Source organism: Orbicella faveolata, unplaced genomic scaffold (assembly GCF_042242905.1).
Source record: "Orbicella faveolata isolate gen_17 unplaced genomic scaffold, um_ofav_v1 contig_46, whole genome shotgun sequence".
Classification (NCBI taxonomy): Eukaryota; Metazoa; Cnidaria; class Anthozoa; order Scleractinia; family Merulinidae; genus Orbicella; species Orbicella faveolata.
Window position 1 is genome coordinate 31,830,514 of NW_028301576.1, and position 20,876 is coordinate 31,851,389.

The 20,876-nt window shown below is 38.9% G+C and overlaps 1 protein-coding gene and 1 long non-coding RNA gene across 2 annotated transcripts; both read right to left on the bottom strand.

The window, feature by feature from the left end:
* Positions 1-542: 542 nt before the first annotated feature.
* LOC149099758 (uncharacterized) lies at positions 543-3,838 on the bottom strand. Its single transcript, XR_016203817.1, has 2 exons — positions 3,682-3,838; positions 543-3,600 (listed from the first exon to the last, which is right to left on the bottom strand). It is a non-coding gene; the product is annotated as an uncharacterized LOC149099758 (long non-coding RNA).
* A 2,358-nt stretch (positions 3,839-6,196) lies between these two features.
* Positions 6,197-15,914, bottom strand: LOC110062080 (arylsulfatase B-like). Its single transcript, XM_020768937.2, has 10 exons — positions 15,886-15,914; positions 15,721-15,784; positions 14,774-14,933; positions 12,087-12,199; positions 11,622-11,768; positions 10,489-10,659; positions 10,021-10,190; positions 9,087-9,342; positions 7,602-7,878; positions 6,197-6,885 (listed from the first exon to the last, which is right to left on the bottom strand). The coding sequence occupies exons 1-10, from the start codon at positions 15,912-15,914 to the stop codon at positions 6,500-6,502; spliced, it is 1,773 nt and encodes a 590-aa protein (XP_020624596.2). The 3' UTR covers positions 6,197-6,499.
* Positions 15,915-20,876: the final 4,962 nt, after the last annotated feature.

Consider the following 20,876-nt stretch of genomic DNA (forward strand, 5'->3'; position numbering starts at 1 on the left):
GAACTAGGTTAATGGCATTTTGAATGGCATTTCGAAGAAGTAGCAAAGGGAAAATACGCAAGGACCTGTGTTTGCCTCACAATGAAAGCCACGGACTTAAAACATTTTATGCTTCGCTTCATTTAAAATGACTATGGAGACAACCATCACCTTCGGACCAGAGACATATCACCTGAGAACAATGGTAGCTTTATAACTAAGTGTTACTCATGTCGTTTCTAATTGTTTTCGCTCTTCAATTGTGACTTTTCTTGCATGCAAAGTAACGTATAAAATTGTGTTAAGAGAGGCCACATCTCTCAGCACTTTTAAGACGAACATCAGAAATCTCAACAATCTTGATGCATTATTAGATGATGGCTGCAGAGGCTGTCCGCTCTGCTCCTCCTAAAGAATTTTTTAAGTATGTATTATTGTATTATAAAATCCACTGTACATAGTCTCATAACATATTTTAACTTGGATTTAAATTTTACTACTGTAAATAGCTATAGGTTTTTTTTTTGTTTTTTGTTTTTTTTTTTTTAGGTATTTTCTTCTAATTTAACTCGTTTTTGTTATGTCCCCGTATTAGTAGGGGAGTTTTTCCCCAGCTAGGTGGTTGATGACATTCTTAATAAAGTTTCTATCTATCTATCTTCTTGTGTAAGTTTTATATAAAATAAGTTGGCAACCAAAATTTACAATCTGGGGACCAAAAATTTTTCCATTAGTCGCCAGCTGGCTCCTGAACGAAAAGTTAATTTCGAGCCCTGCCATTCAAAGGTACTAAAGTAAATGACCAAGAAGGTGGAATTCCAAAAACACAAGCAGCCATTTATGCCAAGAACTCTGACAGTATTAATTTGTTTTCAGTTCTGAATTTCCAGAGCAGGAAGACAGGAAGTTGTTAGCTTTATAACACTCTTCTTCCAAGCAGAATAACAAAAGCTTGTCTTTATTATGTAAATAAATGCACACTGTTAAACTAAATAAATCTAAAGTTTCATTTGACAAAAAATAGTTTAGAACATTACTTAGTATTTTGAATATGGTAACAACATTTTGGCCAGCATCCCTGTAACTGGCATTTGTGAAGCATTTGTTTTGGAGTGAAATCCTACATAATAAAAGTCAGAAATGGCAGTAAACCGATTGTAACTGCCATTTTGATCCAAATTGCCTCTGTACTGAGCTCACATACAAATGAATCAATAGCAGTTACAAGTACAGTTAAACACAAGCATTATCCTATGCCTGTGTACAGTTACCATCTTAATCAACTGCATTTACATTGTATTTACTTGTTTTCTGTTTGTTCGTTTACACTCCACCATACATTTAACCCCGCATCTATTTTGCGCAAAGGGTGAGTAGCTTTCTCTTACTGATTAAAGATAAAACCATGAGCCGAACAGCAAAAAAAGAGAACCATTGGTAGTTATCTGAACAATAAGATGTGGCTCTTTCTTTATGAAGTTTTACGTTGATAACTGAAATCCCAGGCATGTATAATTGCCCACCTATTTTTGAACATTTATATATCGTGCAAGATATGCATGATGACTAAAATACATGCTTCTTCAGATCAATAGTCATGGAAAAATGTTTAAAAATTCTTGTTGTTCCTGTTAAGAAATCTACCTTATAGAATACAATCAAGTTGGTGCCCAAAATGCTGGAAAATGCATTTCTGAGCTCTCAGGCTTCATAATTTTCAGGGGGTAGCATGCCCCCAGTCTCCATAGACAAAAGGGACCCTTTTATTGCTACAACCTTGGTCACAACTTCATTCTATATACATTTTGACCCCACCCCTGTGCATGTACTTCCCTGTTCAATGTTCACAAGACACTTTCATTTAGCAGATTTTGGCATTTTACCATTTATCAACATTGAATGGAGGAATGGGGGTGCTGGCACTTATTCTGAAGGTATTACAGTTATGATTTCATGTTTTTGCATATTTTCCAACACAATTAGTCCATAGTTTTGGCTCCTCCGATCCGCTTACTTGAGAATAGCAATCCAGGGTTCGTACCCTTTTACAGAAACAAATTTCCAGGACTTTTCCAGGACTTTTCCAGGACTCAGATTGATTTTTCCAGGACTCTAAAATTCACATTAACCCTTTCGCTCCCAAGATCTCAACTTTAATTCTCCTTGCTGTCTGCCATACATTTCATATTTTTTACTTGAGTTTAACAGATTTCCACCACTTTCCAGGACCAGTAGCCCTTTTCCAGGACTTTCCAGTCCTGGAAAATGCCACAGTAAAATTCCAGGACTTTCCAGGTTTTCCAGGACCCATACGAACCCTGGCAATCCATCCATCTACCTCAAATTTTAGTGAAATCCCTGATTAACGTAACAGTAATCAGGGCTCGAAATTGCGACTCACTGGTCACCAATGCAACAAAAAAAATTGAGCACTGGCAACTAAATTTTCAGAACTGGTCGCCAGCTGGCGACTCGCATTTTGTCCGATAACTAAAGAAAACCCATGACACAACTTTTGTTTTTAAATCTTTATATTTGGAAATCAATCGAATATGGTAGCTAGTATACAACTCACCCTTCCTTCCCCAGTAAAATGTCTGAATACTACAAGACAATTAAAAAAATTGAATGTACTTCAACACGTCGATACTGCGTTCACGGCGCACCATATTGTTTCAGCGGCTTCTTCCGAAACTGGGATTGCAGGCACACTTCAACACCATGCGCTTTTCATTTGCCTCGAAAATAGTGGGAGATACCTATCAGTTGAAGGAATTACGTGAGTTTTTACATGTGGGGGAATGAAGATTTAGCCAAAAGGCTAATCCAAACTTTGACTCCTTCATCAGTTGTAGAAAGGCATCGAGGAGAGCTAGTCAAAAATAAAGAACGGCATTTCGAAGAAGTAGCAAAGGGAAAATACGCAAGGACCTGTGTTTGTCTCACAATGAAAGCCACGGACTTAAAACGTTTTATGCTTCGCTTCATTTAAAATGACTATGGAGACAACCATCACCTTCGGACCAGAGACATATCACCTGAGAACAACGGTAGCTTTATAACTAAGTGTTACTCGTGTTGTTTCTAATTGTTTTCACTCTTTAATTGTGACTTTTCTTGCGTTCTTGTGTATATGTAAGTTATATATAAAATAAGTTGGCGACCAAAATTTTTCCGTTAGTCGCTCGCTGGCTCCCGGACGAAAAAGTTAATTTCGAGCCCTGACTAAAACATTTTTTTTTTGTCAAAGAGACAGTGCTTTAGGTTTTCTTCAGAGTATGAGCTGTTCACTGACCGCCGAAGTATTCGCATATCCCATTTTAGGATACATTGCCGATACAGAAATAGCAAATGGACCCTGTAGGACCGAGCTGACATGGATTAAGAAAATTACTGACAACATGGAACTAATTCTGTGGAAAATTCAGCAAAGAGATTAAGAAAACAAACTAGCAGGGTGCAATATCTTACCTGAAGCTTTTCTAAGCATCTGTTCTGAGGTGAGTTTCAGAATCATGCGAAGAAAGTCGAGGGCGAAAGCATTCCTTTCCTGTTCAAACAGCACAGAACCACACGTAACGCGCTATTCCAATACTTTCAGTCCATCTCCCGTCAGCAAACCTGCAACAAACAAACGAAAAAATAAAGAACTGAAACCTCTCCAGAAACAGCTACTGTTGAAAAAGAAAAACAATTGTTTACCACGTTCTGCCAATACTACGCCACCGCCATGCCTTGCTCGAATACTGTGCTGGATTACACACTACTACGTCATGTACCTGTACTGTAGTGTATCCTAAAAGTCCATTATTGTTGATTATTTCCCAGTCCTCGTGTCAACAGCTCGGACAAGATTGCACACGGAGGCTGTGCTCCTCAAAGATTTTGGTAGGGGTGTGCGGCTCGAACCTTGAAACCTGTGCCCTATCTCAGATTAAAATCTGTGACTTTCCCATACCCTTTTTCTGACCTGAGCCAAAACTCGATACCCCTCTGAGGCCTCTAAAATTAGTACACGGCTCTAACTTAAGAAATTGGCTTCCATTTGCGTGGCACTTGAGAAGGGCTACAAATTAGCTAGCGTTGATAAGGAAAAAATAGTTCCTTGTTAACTAAATGTCAAATGCAAAGCCAGAGTGAAAAAAACAACCCCTACTTCAGACCAAATTGGTCAAAATCTATTCCTTTTTTCAGTCCAAAACAGCTCAAATCTATACCCTTTGGGGTCGCATATACATACACAGTCCATATAAGGAGTACCGCCTAGAGCGCCATGCAGTATTCAAAACATACCTTAGAAGTTACTTTCGGAATTCTACGGTGATGAAAAAATGGAGAAAAACTAAGTCTTCTTGGGGAGTTTATGCCAAGATTTATGGAAGGATCTTATTATTTAGCCCTTGCACTACGGGTGAAGCTCCCTCTAGGGCGTAAAAAAAATACAATACTTACGAAATTAAACCTGAATAATAAACTGCGCAAGAAAATGTGCAATGTTAAATTTGGGAGTAATGGTGTTTAATAACGTTGAAACTAAGCCCAAATACCACACAACATTGGATCTTTTCTAGCGAACGTACATCAACGGAAAACCTCCTCAAATACACTGGTAACACTACATTGCCTTTACACAAACCGAAATTCATATCTCAATCTTTCAAGCTAAATATATTTTGTCCGTAAGTTTCATTTGTACTCGTGAAAGTATATGAAATTAGTCTAGTGACGAGTTAGACAACTCTACAGACTGGAACGTACTGCAATATGTTGTCCAGTTTCGGACCAGTTAAAAAATAATTTCAATTTTTCCGTCGTGCTTGTAAATCCCTAGAAAACGAAATATAATAAAAGGAAGACGCCGGGACATTTCACTGAGCTTTCGAATATGTTTCAAACTTGCAGAAGCCTCCCTTCTGCTCAGGTAAGTAATTTTTCACGGGTTATATTTATGCTATTCACTGGGTAGTAATACTAGCGATAGGTCTGATATTTCAGATGTGATATTTTGAATGGAGCTCTTTTTACATCTACATCTACACTTAGGTTTTGTCGCGAAGATACTCGAACAGTTCGAGTGGTCGGAACCTCGATTGATTTCCTGGAGTTTAATGTTTCTGAAATAACGGAAGTCATAAACCTTGACTGTGTTTTGATTTTAATGGTGCGCCAAGTTTTTGTCCGCGTCTGGGTTCAGCACGTAGCTAACACGCCCAGGAGAACTCCCAAATAAAATGGACGGGGGTGCCCCTCGTACCTTTCAGGGGTTAAAAACGCGGTTTTGGTACCTTTTATGGTGTACGGCCTCAAGAGATCATCAGCGGGAGCTTTTGCGGTACCTTTTAAGGTATTGAGCCGAAAAAAAAATGACAGGACATGATCTATTGTTTTAGAGCAGGAGCCATAGAATTAGTACCTCTTAAGGGTACTAAACACTCAAGCCACGCCCACAAAACAGGATCTTGGCACCTTTAAGGGGTTCTTTTCAAAGTTTCCGACGAGCACTCCAGTCCATTTCAGGGCGGTGAGGGAGAGTTCAAGGACTGAATTATGCAGTTTTCATCACCTTAAAACTTTGAACAAGAAGAAAAATTATCCGTTTTACTATTTTCAAATATCTCTTTTCGTTCCAGAGATATTCAAGTTTTCAAAATATGCAAATTAGCCAAATTATGACGTCATACACTCGACCAAATTTTGATAAATATGACGAAGAAAGATATCTCAGCCAATTTGTATTAGAAATGTTTGATTATTTCCAGTATGCCAATGGTGCCTCGTCTGTATGACCCAACCAGCATATAGATATGTTAGGTCGCGTTTGTGGCCTTGTTTAATGTTTTTGGAGCTGAAAATAACCCTGGGGGTGGGAAGATGAGAGACCCTGGGAACGAGGTTGCACCAATACATATTGAGAAAAGTTTTAAATCTCGCGAAGCATATTTTTTTGTTTGGGATCAAGCAACAAGGAACTGCCGCATAGTGCTTTTGGCATTGTTGCTTATGTTTCGCTCCTATATTAGGAAGCGTTCATGACCGAGTAACCAAATTGAAAACCAAGCAGACCTTAATAAGACTAGTAAACATGCTATTGGAATACACCTAACACTATTAATCTGGAAAACTGATGGAAATATGGTATGTGGTGAGTTAAAGAGAGCTGTGGTCTAAACAAATGCGCAGAAAATATCTTAACATAACGACTAAACACTACGAGGAATGGGAAAACGGAAATTTTTAATTGCACGATTCTAGAGTTACACAAGCTAACGTGGGGAGACTTGTGATAAGGTCTGGACATATAAATCTTATAGATCTATTTCATACATTAAATAAAACGGTTACTATGAAAGAAAAATTCGTGCCGACACTCTGCCAACCTTTCGCTCTTGCAAGTGGATCTCGTCCCCAGAGCCTGCGCATTTTCTATCAGCGGTGACCGAACGCTCTCGATTCTTGGTGCTAGCGAAATGAATCGCGGGGTCTGGAAACTTTGTTCGTATGTTTTGCAAGCTAAAAGGTATTAACTTCCGCTGTCGAAAAGTTGAAACTTTTTGTTTGGATACTTTCTCGCTACGATTTTGTTGTGTCTTACAGTGTTCTCCCTTTTCAGGAGTTCTGTGATATTACGAAGGGCGTTGAATCCATTCAGATGTTTAGAGTTGTCGTTAAACTTTATTTCATTCTCAGTGTATGATGCAGTTCTGTGTTGATCTTTAATCTGTGACATGTAACTGTCAATAGTTTTCCAGGGACCCCACGAGCCTCCTAGTAGAGCAGGATCAGCGAGAGAATCCCTCCGAGGATACCAAGGTGGAAGGGCCTTCTTTTCGTGGTCCAAAAGTCTGATGACTAACTTTCGTACTACCGCGAGGTTAGAATGTGCAACATTTTCGTATTCACAAGGATCTGTTAGAAAGAAAGACGAAAAATCGACTGGATAAGATCAGTAGATATAACAGGCGAAGGAAACCGTTAAGACATAACTGGAGAGGTTACTGTGGTTTGACGTCTGGATATTTAAACAGAGAGAGCATTATGTCGTTGCTTGGGTAGTTTCACCAAAACTTAATACAGATTGACTGAATGGCTGTAAACTCAACATCGTCCAAGAGATTGCCCTCGATGTCAGCGGTCTGGTTTTCAGCTGAGTGAGTGGGGTCCCTAGTGGTTCCGGTTTTTTTCATCGAGATTTGCGCGACGTGGAGAAAATCTTATTCAGTCGACCTATCAGAATAGCGAAAAGCGAGTGGCGTCAATAAGCATACATCCTGTAGCTACTTGGTGCTTTATGCTTTCCTGCTAAACCAACCAGAAGCCAGTCCTGTTGACCACTGTTCGCTGGACCAATCCTGTTGCCTATTGCCAACTTCTATTTCGTTTGTTGTTTTGTTCATTTTACGCGTAATCATATCAAGGTCATACCAAAACTATCTTAGCTACAACAGACACCCAATAGGCAAACCCTGCAAGAAAGGCGTACCTCCATAACTGACATATCACTCAATAGAAAAAAAAAAAACTTCAACTGTTGACGGAATAACTTCGCGAGCAAAGAAAATTTACACTTTTGACAGCAGAAATAAACGAGAGTTTTCAAAATAAGTAAAAATATGGCTAGCTACCTTTGCTTATGTCAAACAAACACGGAAACAAATCAGTATTACAATGCAGTGAGTCATTCTCCCTGATCTTGGGGAGCCCGCAGTCAATCACAGCACCAGGCAGCGTATGAGCCACAGCAGTAGTATCAGCACGACTCACACCACTGCCCAGCTCGTCGAGCACTTCATATCTGGGATGCCATGTGGTCCGAAAAACAGCATCCTGATTGATAACTAACTTGTACTGATCAACACGAATAGCTGCAAATTTCCGAATGGGGTCGATGTTGTGAAGAATCTACAAAATTAAAGCCGTTAAACAGATAAACAGTGTTTTTGCCGTGGTCTACACACACCTCAGCTTAGGGTGGCTCAAAACGGTTTCCGGAACTATCCAAGAGTTTTACCGTGCCGTCTTTGAAATATAAGTACTTAAAGCTAAAATTGAGAGTGTTTTAACAGGTACTACTGTTGATATGTCAGCATATAGTGTCACGAAGGTGATAACAACGTGCTCCCTGATGATTGGGCAGTTTTGTGGTACCACGATTGTAGCATCAACTAATCAAGAGGACATATAATGACCCATCAAAATTTACGTCTCGGAAAGTGCTGGAAACTGTTTTGAGCTTTTTGAAGGCGTGATACGTTTGACTCTAAGGAAGATACGTTTGACAGCTAAGGAAGGATTTTTAGTCTCCAGGACCAATAAGGACCAGAGAATCAAAATCAAAATCAATTTCAATGACGACTAGGTGCTATAGTATAACATTCCAAATTAATAATTATAAATCTTCGTTTGTAAGGATAGTAGTATTAATATCAAAACCTTGATTAACGTTTAGTACATCCATCGCTACAAAGAGTGATCTGGTAAAGGAGCATTTGTTGACTGGTCCCGTTCTTTGTTACAGAACCAACCATGACAAAACTTGTTACAACTTACGCAGAGGCGAAAGATGTTATACAAAATAACGAGGTATTTTCCTCTTATCTAGAGTTCTGACGTAAACAAATATCCGTCAAAAGTGAGTGTCTAGGATGACAATAATAAAAAGGAACTTAAGCAAACCACAACGACGACGGCGACGAGAAAGTCACTAAACAAAAAGTTTAATGAGCAAGGCAATGGCTGTGCACGTGCGTTATAAAACTTTGTACATTTCTTTGCTGTCCTTTGCAAAACAGCAATGTGAAATGACCAAGTTCTGCGTAGTCCGAGGAACGCGAACGACGACGGCTAAGTTTTCGTATTTCCATTTGGAATTGAACGCTCTCGTTGCATATTTAGCTTGAGCACGTTGTTAGAGACATTGGCATGCTGAACAGATGTAGGTAACTGCGAATTTCGCTGGTAAAATATAAATGCATTTTTTACTAGGCGTCGTCCTCAGCGTCGTCGTCATCGTTGCGTAAGCTCCCTAATATCTAACAGGAACTTCTAGCAGACAGTTTCACTCATTTTGCGAAGAGTTCTAAAATTTCCGTATGTGGTTTGACATGTACCTCTGTTCTTGGTGACGGTGCGCCTTGTGATATGGTGTCCCATACATTCATCCCATCAATCTTGTCCTGGATCTTTGTGACGTCACCACCAGCAAGATGATAGAAGGTTGGTAACCAGTCTGTGGCGTCAATCAAGTCATGACTCACACGGCCTCTCTTTGCTATCATATTGCTGCGAACAAACGCAACTCCACGAACTCCTCCCTCCCACAACGTATCTTTACCCCCTTTGAGGGGATAGTTGGAACCCTGGCTCCTTCAAGTTAAGAAATCAAAATATCAGTTGACGGAAATATAAAATCTCTAATAACTGTGATTACCTTTGGTTTTGTTTAATACGGGGAGGGGGGGGGGTAGATGTCTGAAATATAACTTCATTTAAAGATAACGTCATAAATGATATAAGTGGCAGAGTACATTAGTAAAGAAACGGTTGGTTTCTCAGCTGTCCATATACTGAGCTGATATTCGAAGCAACATCAGGGAAGAACGAAGTGCTTTTGACGTCAACTGTGCGACGTTAGGGAAGTCAGATAGCTGTCTAAGGGAGATGTATTTACCAAATGACCCAGTGTAAAGTGAACCAAAAGAAATTGCCTACAATTTCTATCCCTGCGTGATTTTTTAGTCGATGAAAAAAAGGCAATATCTTTGCTGTCTCTGAGTTATAATTAAGAAATGACTGACCACACCCATCAGCATGATTGGGGCACCTTCTAAATAAAAGCCATGAAAATAGGAACTGTTAAGAATGAAAAAATGATACAAAATGTTACATCTAAGCAATAAAATGGGACAAAAGTCCCAGGTCACCGCAGAAGATGTGTGAGAATATTGTTTCTAATCGTTACTTTATCATTTCGTTTCCTTAGCGACATGACATGATAACCCTTGTTTTACATAGACCTTTTTATGGATCTATAAATGAACGAACCCATCAAATCCACCAGGTGCTCCTCCATTATCTGTGGTGAAGACGACAACACAGTTGTTAAAGATTCCTTTTGTTTTAAGGGCTTTAGTTATATTTCCAACAGACTCATCCAGTGAAGCCACCATGGCGGCATAGGTTCTTCTCTCATCTAATGAGAAGTATGCAAATTTCTAGCAAAGAACAAACAAAACATTGAGTCATTGCACAAGTCGAAACTATGTCACGTTTAGTTATTTCGAACAGGAAGAAGACAAAGAGATAACATGGAGACAAAGTTGTACGTAATTTTGTGCAGGGTCAGCGAACAGAACCCAACCATTAAATCTACTACATTTATTTAAAGAAAAAAATACGAATGAATCAGAAAATACGCTTTGCAGAAAGTTAAGAAAGGAGGTAATTAGTTTAAGTTATACTGATCTCAAGCTTATTTTGTCATAAAGGACCGAAGAAACGAAGTTTTCTTACATCAACCAGCCTCTTTGGTGCTTGCAATGGTTCCTGGATATTTCCAGAGTGCACAGCGTGATGTGCAATGTACAGGAAGAGCGGTGTTGACGGGTTGTGTCCAGCAATAATTTTCTCTGCTGCTTCTGTAAATAACTCTGTGTTGTAATGGCCTGACTCATTATGGACTGGCTGAAAAAATAAAGCCAATTTGTAACAAACCGTGTAAACAAACATTTCTGCATTGAAATACTTTTAAATGGCATTGGAATGTTTTGCATTGGCCGGATATTTTTTCCAGGACAGATTTTATGCCCGCGGGATCGGCGGTTAAGCTAGGCAGTCCAATCGAAGTCGAGTCGATACTTTTCCCATCTAATTTACTCGGATATCACGAAAGGCTGTTTGACAACAGTTCAGTTGCTTACAAGTAATATTAAATATATGAAGTGCAATCGCTAGTTTTCTAACATCATACCGTTGTTGTACTGCTGATAAAACATCAGTACTACTCTCTTTTTCGCTGTCTCAAGAGTCATACAACACTGAGTAGGTAAACACCCCCGGGGAGGGGGGGGGGCTTTAGTATAAAAAGGGCGGGGATGGTCGTCGGAAATTTCAAAAAAGACTCTAAGAGGTACAAAGATCCTGCTTTATAGGTGTGGCTTGAAAATCTTTTCGCCCCTTATAGAGTTACCAATTCTAAAACAACAATTAATCTCACGTCATATTTGTTTCCGCTCAATACCCTAAAAGGGACCGCAAAAGCTCCCGCTGTGAACCTGTTGAGGTTGAACACCTTTCTTTTTTTAATTTTTTTCCCCTCCCCTTTTTTAGCTTTTTAAATATTTTTTTATTTAATGTAAAGTGCCATGGACAAATAGTGGGTTGGCGCTATATAAATATTATTATTATTATTATTATTATTATTATTATAAGAGGTACCAAAATCACTTTTTGACCTTTAAAAGGTACGAGGAGCACCCCCGTCCTTTTTGTACGGCAGGGGGGGGGGGTGGGAGAAACACATGCCTCCCAGATGTCTGGTCCAGAATATAACTGAACAATCTGAACAAGCGTCAGATTTCTACTATTGGTTATTTCTCTTTTCCCTCTTCAACACCTTAGAGCTTTAAAAACGAACTGCAATGTACCTCCATGTTATCTCTAAGATCCAGTCCCCAATAGTCTTCGAATGATCGGTGAGTCCAGTAATCAGTCTTTCCTGTCCAGTATCCGTAGAACGAGTCAAATCCTCGGAATGTCGGGGTATACTCCTTTTCAAAGAAGCCCAAGTGCCACTGAAACATCAAGGGCAGTACAAAAAATCAATCTTAATAAACCCAGTAAAGAAAATGCTGTGAACCACGTGCTGGTCGACTCGTCTTTCACATTGCGTAGAAGACATGCGAAAAGGTTGTGATGGAAACTAGATTCTCTAACCGTAAAGAACTCAAGTCGGCGTTGGTTTGTTATCGCTTCCTAAGTGGCGAATGGGTTAGTCGCGGCAGATCTTAGTCTTCTCCTCTAGTCGCTGGAAACGATCCCTCTCACTAATAAGCAATAAGAGGATTCGGGTGAAATTTAATTAAACTACCAAGTACAGCTGAAGACTATACCTTTCCCACGCCGCGTGTTGTGTATCCCAGAGACTTCAGGTACTGCGGGGTTGTGGTTTCGCCCAGTGGTAGACCAAAGGGTTGAGTGGCAAAGATTGTGCCGTGTTGTATCCCTGTTTAAATGAACACATTTATGGTGGAGAAAATATCTTGTTTTAATTCAACATAGGCGGGTTTTTCCCGAAACTGTGTTATTTTCTTGGGGCAATTCATTCAGCCGCGTTTTATGGCTGTTAATGTACAAAATTTAAATAATCAAGGATTTTTTTTTAACCAATTTGGAGATGACCGGCGAAAAATATTTACTTGGTAATAAAACTGCGTGGAAGCTACTAAAATAGAGATGAATGTTCTTCGGTATAATGAAATGAAACACAACAAAATGCTGCAGTAAAAACTAATATGTAACGTCAGAGAGAAATGTTTGTGGCAAGCGCATGTGATTAGTAATATATATTTAAAAGACCTCTCTGTTACGAAAAATTGTCTGTCAAGTTCTAGAGCAATCTAGAACCGGAAGTCATTCAGCCGTGACCAATTTGTATAAGAACATTCCAGAGCATTCTAATCCTTATGTAATAGCCCTTTTCACGGCTAATTTTCCTCATTTGCATTACAATGTAATCCAACGTGGATGCGAGGCAATTTCGGGCTAAAACTACAAAATAGCCCGAAATTGCCTCACATACATGCTAGATTTTTCTTGTAATGCAAATGAGCAAAGGTAACCTTGAAAAGGGCTATTAGTCAGATTAGAAACTGTGTCAAACTACTTAATTTAGCTCCTGATAGAAGTTTCTAGAACTTTAAGCCTCATATATACTAGGGCGAGAGTTTCTTCTGTAAGAGAGATTGGTTCAAATTTGAAGAAGCTTAGTGCTGTAAATTCGTGAAGGTACCTTACGGAAATAAATTAGTTTGTTGCTGTTACCAGCGATCCTGAGTTCTGTCTGGAAACAACCTGCCCTACAACGATACTCGTAACAATCTTTATTCTTTGCATTATAGTTCACCAGTTACCACTAACTTTTATTCGATTCTTATTGGTTTAACTTGATCACAGGGCACGATAGTGTTCATCGGCGGAGAGACATTATCAGCCCCTATAATCCATCAAATATTGTCGCTCGCGCGCTATTGGTCTAAACTCGTCACGTTACCAAATATTCCCTAATTTTCAAAACTGCGCGTGTTACAAAAAAGATGTGAAGGATAATAAACACAACGGGCACTATAAATAAACAATAGCCTCCATTTGGCGTGAAAATATGTTCGGATATTCGTCCTTGGACATTATCTGTTCCTCGAAGCTCACAGTTTTCCTCGAGCTACACTCTCGGAAAACTATTCGCTTCTCGGAACAGATAATGTCCGCGGACAAATATCCTAGCATACGTTCGCGCCAAATAGAGGCTATCGTTTATTTATAGTGCCCGTTCGAGGAAAATACCCGGATGGATAGTAGCTGATAGTACTTGTCCCTGAAAATATTTCTGCGAACAAGCGGGCTTATGGAAGAAAAAAAATGGAAAGACGTATTTGCCTGTTTTCTTTTTCAAATTTAAGATTGTGTGGCTTTCACGGCTTCCACTAAAAAAGTTGAAAATAATTCAATGTTAATTTTGACCTGGGGCGCTGAAGAAAAGACAAAAAAGTGTCAGAACTGTCGATCTGATAGTTGCCCCTTGTAAATTTGATGTTCTTAAAACTAGCATATTCGGGCAAATATTTGTTTTAAGAACATCAAATTTCCACAGGGCAACTGTCGGCCGATAGCTCCTCGACAAAAAACATTCTGTTCCTTTTTTTTTTTGCGTTTCACCAATAGAACATGTTACATTTAAAAATGTAACACGTTCTATTGGTGAGACGCAAAAAAAACTATTTGCCCTAGTGTTCTATGAATGAACAGACAACCTGGATGGGACTAGTTAACTATTTGCTCATTAAAACAAAATCTGAGTCATCTTATTATTAAATAAGACCACGGGATAAACGCTAACTGTTGATGTTAGATTGTGTGAGAATGCAGAATCTACAATTTAGTCGATAATCGCGGCACGCTAACTGATTTTTCCTTTCTTTTCCTTTCTTTTCCTTGATGTGCTTTTTAGAGGAAACTGGAAATCATTTTTCCTTGTTACCACCAAGTCACTCGCGGACGTTTGGAAGGTGTGGAAACACTTTCCTGTGGTTCGTTTATTTTACGGCATTTGTCCATTTTTAGAAACTTCCTCGTGTGCTTCCGTGACGCAATAGTTAAGAAATAGAAAACATGTACCGTGTTTCTATCAAGGCTTAGTATAAATCTACTAGCATTCTATCACGTATGCCGTTCTCTGATTGGCCACGCTACTCACCGTCTATTCTGTGATAGATAGTGAGGAGCGAAGTAGCGTGCCCTTGTTAACAAAATGACGGCCGTTTCGTGGCGTTTTCGATATGTCTGTGAAGAGGATTTAGATCAAGTTTTGAACGACAAGTAGATTTATACTAATACAATTAGATTATTCGCTCTCGATTTCTATCGCGCGATAGAAATCTCGAGCTCATAATCTAATTGTTTAATAGAAACACCATTTTTAACCAATCAGCGCGCGTAATTTCTTAGTACTGTTTTCTAATATAACATAGAAGTTGCTCTGTTACTAAGTAGAGATGATGAAAAGGTACCGAGTGTGACTTACCTAGATTGACTGGATGTTTACCCGTCATGAAGGAGGCCCGGGTAGGAGTACAGATTGGTGACACGTAATAGCTATTAAGAATTACGCCGTTGTTGGCTAAAGCGTCAAGGTTGGGCGTAGGGATCTGGGACGAGCCATGAAAACTCACGTCATCCCAACCCTAAAGGAAAAAAAATAAGATGCAACTAACCCAGCGAATATGGAATATATAAACTTGCAGATCATATTGGCATATTTGCCATCACTATTGTACGTTAGTTTGGAAATTGTCCACAACGGGAAAAGGATAACAGCGTATCATCTCGCTTTTTTTAGCATGCATTCAGTTTGGGGATGAATCTCGTCTGCAGAGTCTACTATTTCTTTTAGAGATACTTAGCCCAGGGGGCCTTGGCAAGACCTTGTTATCTTTTCCTCGTCCCAAGGCCTCGCCGGCTATGCCTCTAGAAACTGGAATATTCTGGGATAAGAGTAACCTTGAACCACGACTGATCGCTGGAAATGCTATCTTCTTTGCTTAGTTACCGCAATAAGGTTTTTTGGCGTGAGCTTTCTGGAATCACCCTAGCAATGTATTGGAAACACTGCAAAAACGTTAATCTGCAATAATTCACTGTTAACTTAGAACAAACTATTTAAAACTAATCTTCTAAATCTTAGGAATCCGTGTGGTTCCGGTAGACTCTCGGTATTTTGAGCAATCTGGTGACTGGTTCAGGCAAGAGATTATCAAGGTAAGTACCTTGATAATCTTTTGGTTCAGGCTAATCGGCATTATTTGATTCTTATCTTCGGATAATACATTTATAACCCTCTTATTGTTTCTCTTTAATTTTTTTTATTAAGTTGAAAAAAGGCACTGAGACATTCTTTGCAGATATAATGCGTTTTTTGATAATTGATGGAGAAAGGTGCCTTCTCATTCTAGCCGTGTTTCGTATCCTTACCAGGTCATCCGCGACAATCATAATAATGTGGGGCCTGGATGCTGCGACGAGGACTGAGACGTCCCTAAAATTATGGAAGGAAAGCGCCAACAGCAAGCTTTTGAACAAAAAGGAAACCACATTCGATCAAACACATTTTATTCTTAAAGGCATTTGTTACTGTACCTCTGAATAGTTGTTTCATAACTCTCCATTCTTATAACAATTTCCTGGTAGCACACAGTTAGCTCTTGAAATTAAACAAGAAACTGCTTTCACTAAGACACGTTTTGTAGCTATATCTGTCTGTTTCTGTACCATTGAATACTTTCCTGGTGCAACGTGAAACAAAAGATTTTGTAGTCGGTCACAAGCAGATCTAAGTACATTTGCCAAGCAACAGTTTCTGCAAACGAAACTTACACCTGTTTTGATCGCACACGCTCAGCCATGAAAACTACAGTGAAAGAAAAAAGTCGTTTTTTTTTTATTTACGGCTTCGGCAAATAATTGATCTGCGAGACACTGACGAATCACGATATTGTGCGACAACCGAGTTCAATGATTGTTTTATCATTTGATCACCAAGTTTGTTTCATGTTTAAATCACTCTTCGACAGTTCAGGGAAGCGAAATGCCATTTTTCAACTGAGAGGTGACACACAGAGATCAATTTTCCTTTCATATGTTAAAATTCTGTAGAAACCTTCTGGAGTCACCCGTCCCACCAGTCCTTGAGAGATGGAACTGGCTACCAGCTCTTAAACGATTCAGAGAATTTGTAACAATGCTTCTATCGGGCTGAAAAAGAATGGGTGTTTAAAAGCCGTTTTTGTTCTACAGTCAGGTGGTCTTTTGAGGCAAGACGTGATCGGGTAACAAATTTTTTTTGAAGACATTTCTACAAGAAAGGGAAGCTTTGATTATACTGACTTTATTTTTGTTTTTGTTTTTTTATTTTATTTTATTATTATCATTATTATTAATACAACATGAACACAATAGGACAGTTAAAGGAGATACAAAAGATAACACAGAAGGTAATGATGTGTGTTACCAAAAAAAAAACAAAAAAAAGAATTGCAAACTATTACAAAGTACAACATTTTGAGTAGGTACGTTGCAAAAAAAAAAAAGAAACAATTACTAAATTAAGAATTAATTAAATTAATTGATAACTTGACTAAGTAGGTAAAATGAAAAAACTCAAATAAAGTCTTTCCACTTTTTGTTGAAATTGCCAGAAGTTTTATTTTTAACTGGTAATTGTTGTGAAGTATTTAATTTGTTCTTAAGTAAAGAAGCAATGCCGTCAAAGGGTACATCATCGCTGTCTTGGATAGTGCAAAAGATATAATACTTGGCCACCAAGGTGACGTAGTTTAAAATGTCTTCTGATTCTGTGGTGTTATCATGCCAACCAAAGAGGATATTACGTTCGGTGAGATTTATTATGTTTTTCAAACCACCAATTTTGAAATGCAGACCAGAAATTGGAAATTACAGAACAAAGGTATAATAAGCGAGGCAATGTTTGCGGTTGCATTTTGCATAGCTGACAGATTTCAGATTCGCATAGCTTCATACGGAAAAGGGAACACCTAGTTGGAAGTATGTTGTGGATAATTTTATATTGAAAAATTTGAAGCTTTTTTTCGAGCGTGGAACAAAGGGGAGGTTATAAACTTTCTTTAAGCATTCTTTCGAGAAACCATATTGCAGTAATTTTGGTTCAGCAGTTGGGGGTTGGAAGTAGTGGTGTATAATTGCTGCATAGACAGCACGGGTGGTGAAATTCTTAGGCAGAGAAGGTTCTTGTGACGCGTTGTCATTTTCAATTGCGATTTCTGTGCGTTTGATTGTGCGTCTCCAGCTTGGTGGAATGGCGCTTATTAAACCATAGCACGCTGTAAACGAGGCATGAAGCCGAAAGATTCGTTGAAATTTGTCACGTGATAAGAGGTTAACATTTTCCTCAAACAGGTCATTTATGTACATGATTCCAGCTCGATGCCATTGTTTCAAATAGATCATGTGTTTATCTATTAAAATACTGTCTTTGTGGTCTACCAATAAAATCGATCGAACACCTCTTGGACGTTTAAAATGAAATGAAATCTTAATACAGGCGAGGATTGACATCGAAACTGCATTGATTCAGACGAGCTTGTTCTATAAAGTCAAAAAAACGTTACGATGTACGATCCTAAGGGTATTGAGTTTGCCTTGACACGAGGGTTTGGATGAAGAATCTATTTCGACCTTGTAATGGATCAACGATTAATTAGAGCGGTTAACTCGGTCTGCCTGTTTTTCAGTGTAGAATCAACATCAATAAATAATCAATGTGAAAATAATTCCATCTGGAGCAAAAACGAAACTTTTACTTTGACGCTTCGAACTGAGATGTATTACCGCTCTATAAAGTACCACAAACAAAGAATACCACCTCTAGTTAAATAAATAAATAAAAGATCAAAGGTGTGAAGTTAGCTCTGTTCGATCTGTGAAAACTAAAGATCATAGTCCTAAAACGTCTTAGAAGTCAACATTCTTACCTTATTAAGAAAAATAGTCGTTTAAGCATGACCCGTGTTGACGGTTTTCTTTCCACTTAAACCTCCTGAGCTTCCAGAATCAATATTCGTACTTTTGGTACCAGTTAACAGACTAAGACAGTACTTTTTTGGCAGGTGACTCAGTTCAAGGTTTGCGCATGCGCACGCACTCCACTGGTTATATTTGTTTAGTAAAAAATATTACTTGTAACAAGAGGAAAACAGCACTGTCCTTCAAATCTAAGGGAAGGAATTCCTTTAGCTTGCATTCGACCAGAACAAAGTGACTTTATTTTCACAAAGCAGATAAGAGACACTATATTGACTTTAGAACTCTGTCGTATTCTGTGAAGCAGATTTTTTTACCTTCCTATTTCCCAATTCAACTACATGCTAGAGAAAATAGAGAAACTATGAATAGACCAACTTTGAGGCCGTACGGGGGCGAGAGATAATTAGGATACTGGCGACAGGTAGAGATCGCAGGCATCGAGCGAATGGAAAAGAGGTTATTTCCTTCAACAGTCAAGAAGGAAAAGTACTTCTTTTATCATGTTAACTGTTGTTCATCCAAAATCCAAGATTTGCCAACAATTCAGGCTCGTATATTCCTTTCATGCCAATCGGGAAAAAAGGGTAAACGAGAACCAGTTGTGAAATGGCGACATTGTCTTGAAACGATTAACGAAAACGAAACAACACGAGCTTCAAACGGCTTTGCGCCACCGCAAAAATCTCGGCCCGACCACTTGTTTTAAGAAAGTTTATTTACTGCTGATATGAAAAAGAGGTTTACAAAAATCTAGTATCATTGAACTGATGTAAAATTTGTACCGCCGTGCATTAAAAAAAAACTGACGTTGAATAGCCATGAATCGCGGAAAAGTGTTACAGAACATTCTTTCATAGATTGGTAGAATTCAGTTAATGTATCGGCAACACAATGTGCTTCAATTATCCACAGGTCGCCCAAACATAATATGAGAATTTCTTTGGAGAACTGTGGCGGAACTCAGAAGTCAGAAGCCAGGAGTCGGAACTCAGATGTCAGAAGTCGGAACTCAGAAGTCGGAACGCAGAAGTCGGAAGTCGGAAGCCGGAAGTCGGAAGTCCCACGTCCCTCCCCCGCTTTCGTAAAAAAAAAACAGACTGCCAGTTGTCTAGGATGGAACTAAAATATAGTATATCGACTATTAATTAGGAAGAAATCTAACTAATGTATGCTACAGGTGTCAAGATGTTCCCAAAAGGGGAGCCTTGCTTAAACAATCAATGTCTCATTTTACTTATGAACATGACCAATTCAGGGGGGAGATCGCTCTGTAGAGAGAGCACAGAGAGGGGGCATTTATTGAAAGGCACACGTTTAATTATTCACTTTAAAAGAGAGGAAGAATCCGCCGCTAGTAGCTTGGAAAAACACCATCGTGTCGGGAGCACTGTAACAGCAAAGGGCAAATCATTTCAGGTCTGGATATCTTTGCCTCGAAAGAATTCAGGCGACTCCAAGTGAAAAAACGGGGTTCATGATCAATTCAAAAAGTGTTTAGTGCCAGATTCATCTTTTTGTTTGTAAACGGAATCTGGAAACAAACCTTCCAGACCTTTCTTCATGCATTCACTGATTTTTGTAAAAGCAGCGACACAAGGTATTTTTTTCTGCAAATCTCATAGATTTCATCGATGTAGATTGGAAAACGTAGTGCGTAAGGTGTTCCTTACCAAGTGCTAATGTCTAGTCATGCATTCGTAGATTTCTACCGAGGCTCTTCTGTTAAAATACGAAGTTAGACGTTATTTTTACTCACAGTAAGATAAACGTATTTGGGCCTGTCCACACACGACTTTCTAAGGCCAGGCTTTTCTTTACCTACTTACTCTATACTTTTTTTTTTTGAATAATCGCTATAAGCCGGTGAATAGCTAAGACACTTCTCCTATTCAGCTACTGGAGTATAACGAAGAATAAATGTTTCATAGGAAGCACTGATCTTACTAAACTGAACTAAAAGTTATGAATATACGACAGCCAACTGTGTTGAATCTGGAAAGAGGCTTGTATGACGTCAGAATTCAGCGATCAGTTTTAAAGATAAGCTTCTCCAGTTGCATGATGGGAAATTCCACACACACAGACACAATGAAGGCCGCTCCATATGACATGAAGACAAAGCTTACAAATCGAAAAGCCTGCAAAGACGGAAAGGCAGTTTAACAGATATAAGTTATGCGTCTGATAGGTATAAGAAACTAAGCAGGAAGAATGTAAAAGCCGTCGTCGTAATATGTGTAATGTCAATAAAGGTAACCAAACAATGCTAAAATCTGTTTAAATAAAGAACTAAAATTAAATCAAAGGCATGATTTTGGCCGCCAGTTTTGGATCCAAATGATGTCCTTAAACAAGTTAAACAACTTGTTTCTTTGGTGCGCGTGACGTTTCACAGATTCTTTGATAACTTTTCTTTTTCTAAAATACTTCGAGCGACTTTACATGACTGTCTATTGAAAGCATAGAACAATCACAGAAATCGTGGCCTTGCTAACTACTTATTAACCGAGAGTGAGGTCTTTACGGGAAAATGTCAAACCAACACCATGCCGTATTGACCGAGCGAT

Excerpts from the sequence above, each read along its gene's own strand:
- LOC110062080 (XM_020768937.2), bottom strand. The coding sequence starts at position 15,914 with ATGGAGAGTTATGAAACAACTATTCAGAG. Across the intron at positions 14,934-15,720 it reads TGATTGTCGCGGATGACCTG|GGTTGGGATGACGTGAGTTT; the intron begins GTAAGGATACGA and ends TTTTTCCTTTAG. Across the intron at positions 10,191-10,488 it reads CACCAAAGAGGCTGGTTGAT|AAATTTGCATACTTCTCATT; the intron begins GTAAGAAAACTT and ends GTTCTTTGCTAG.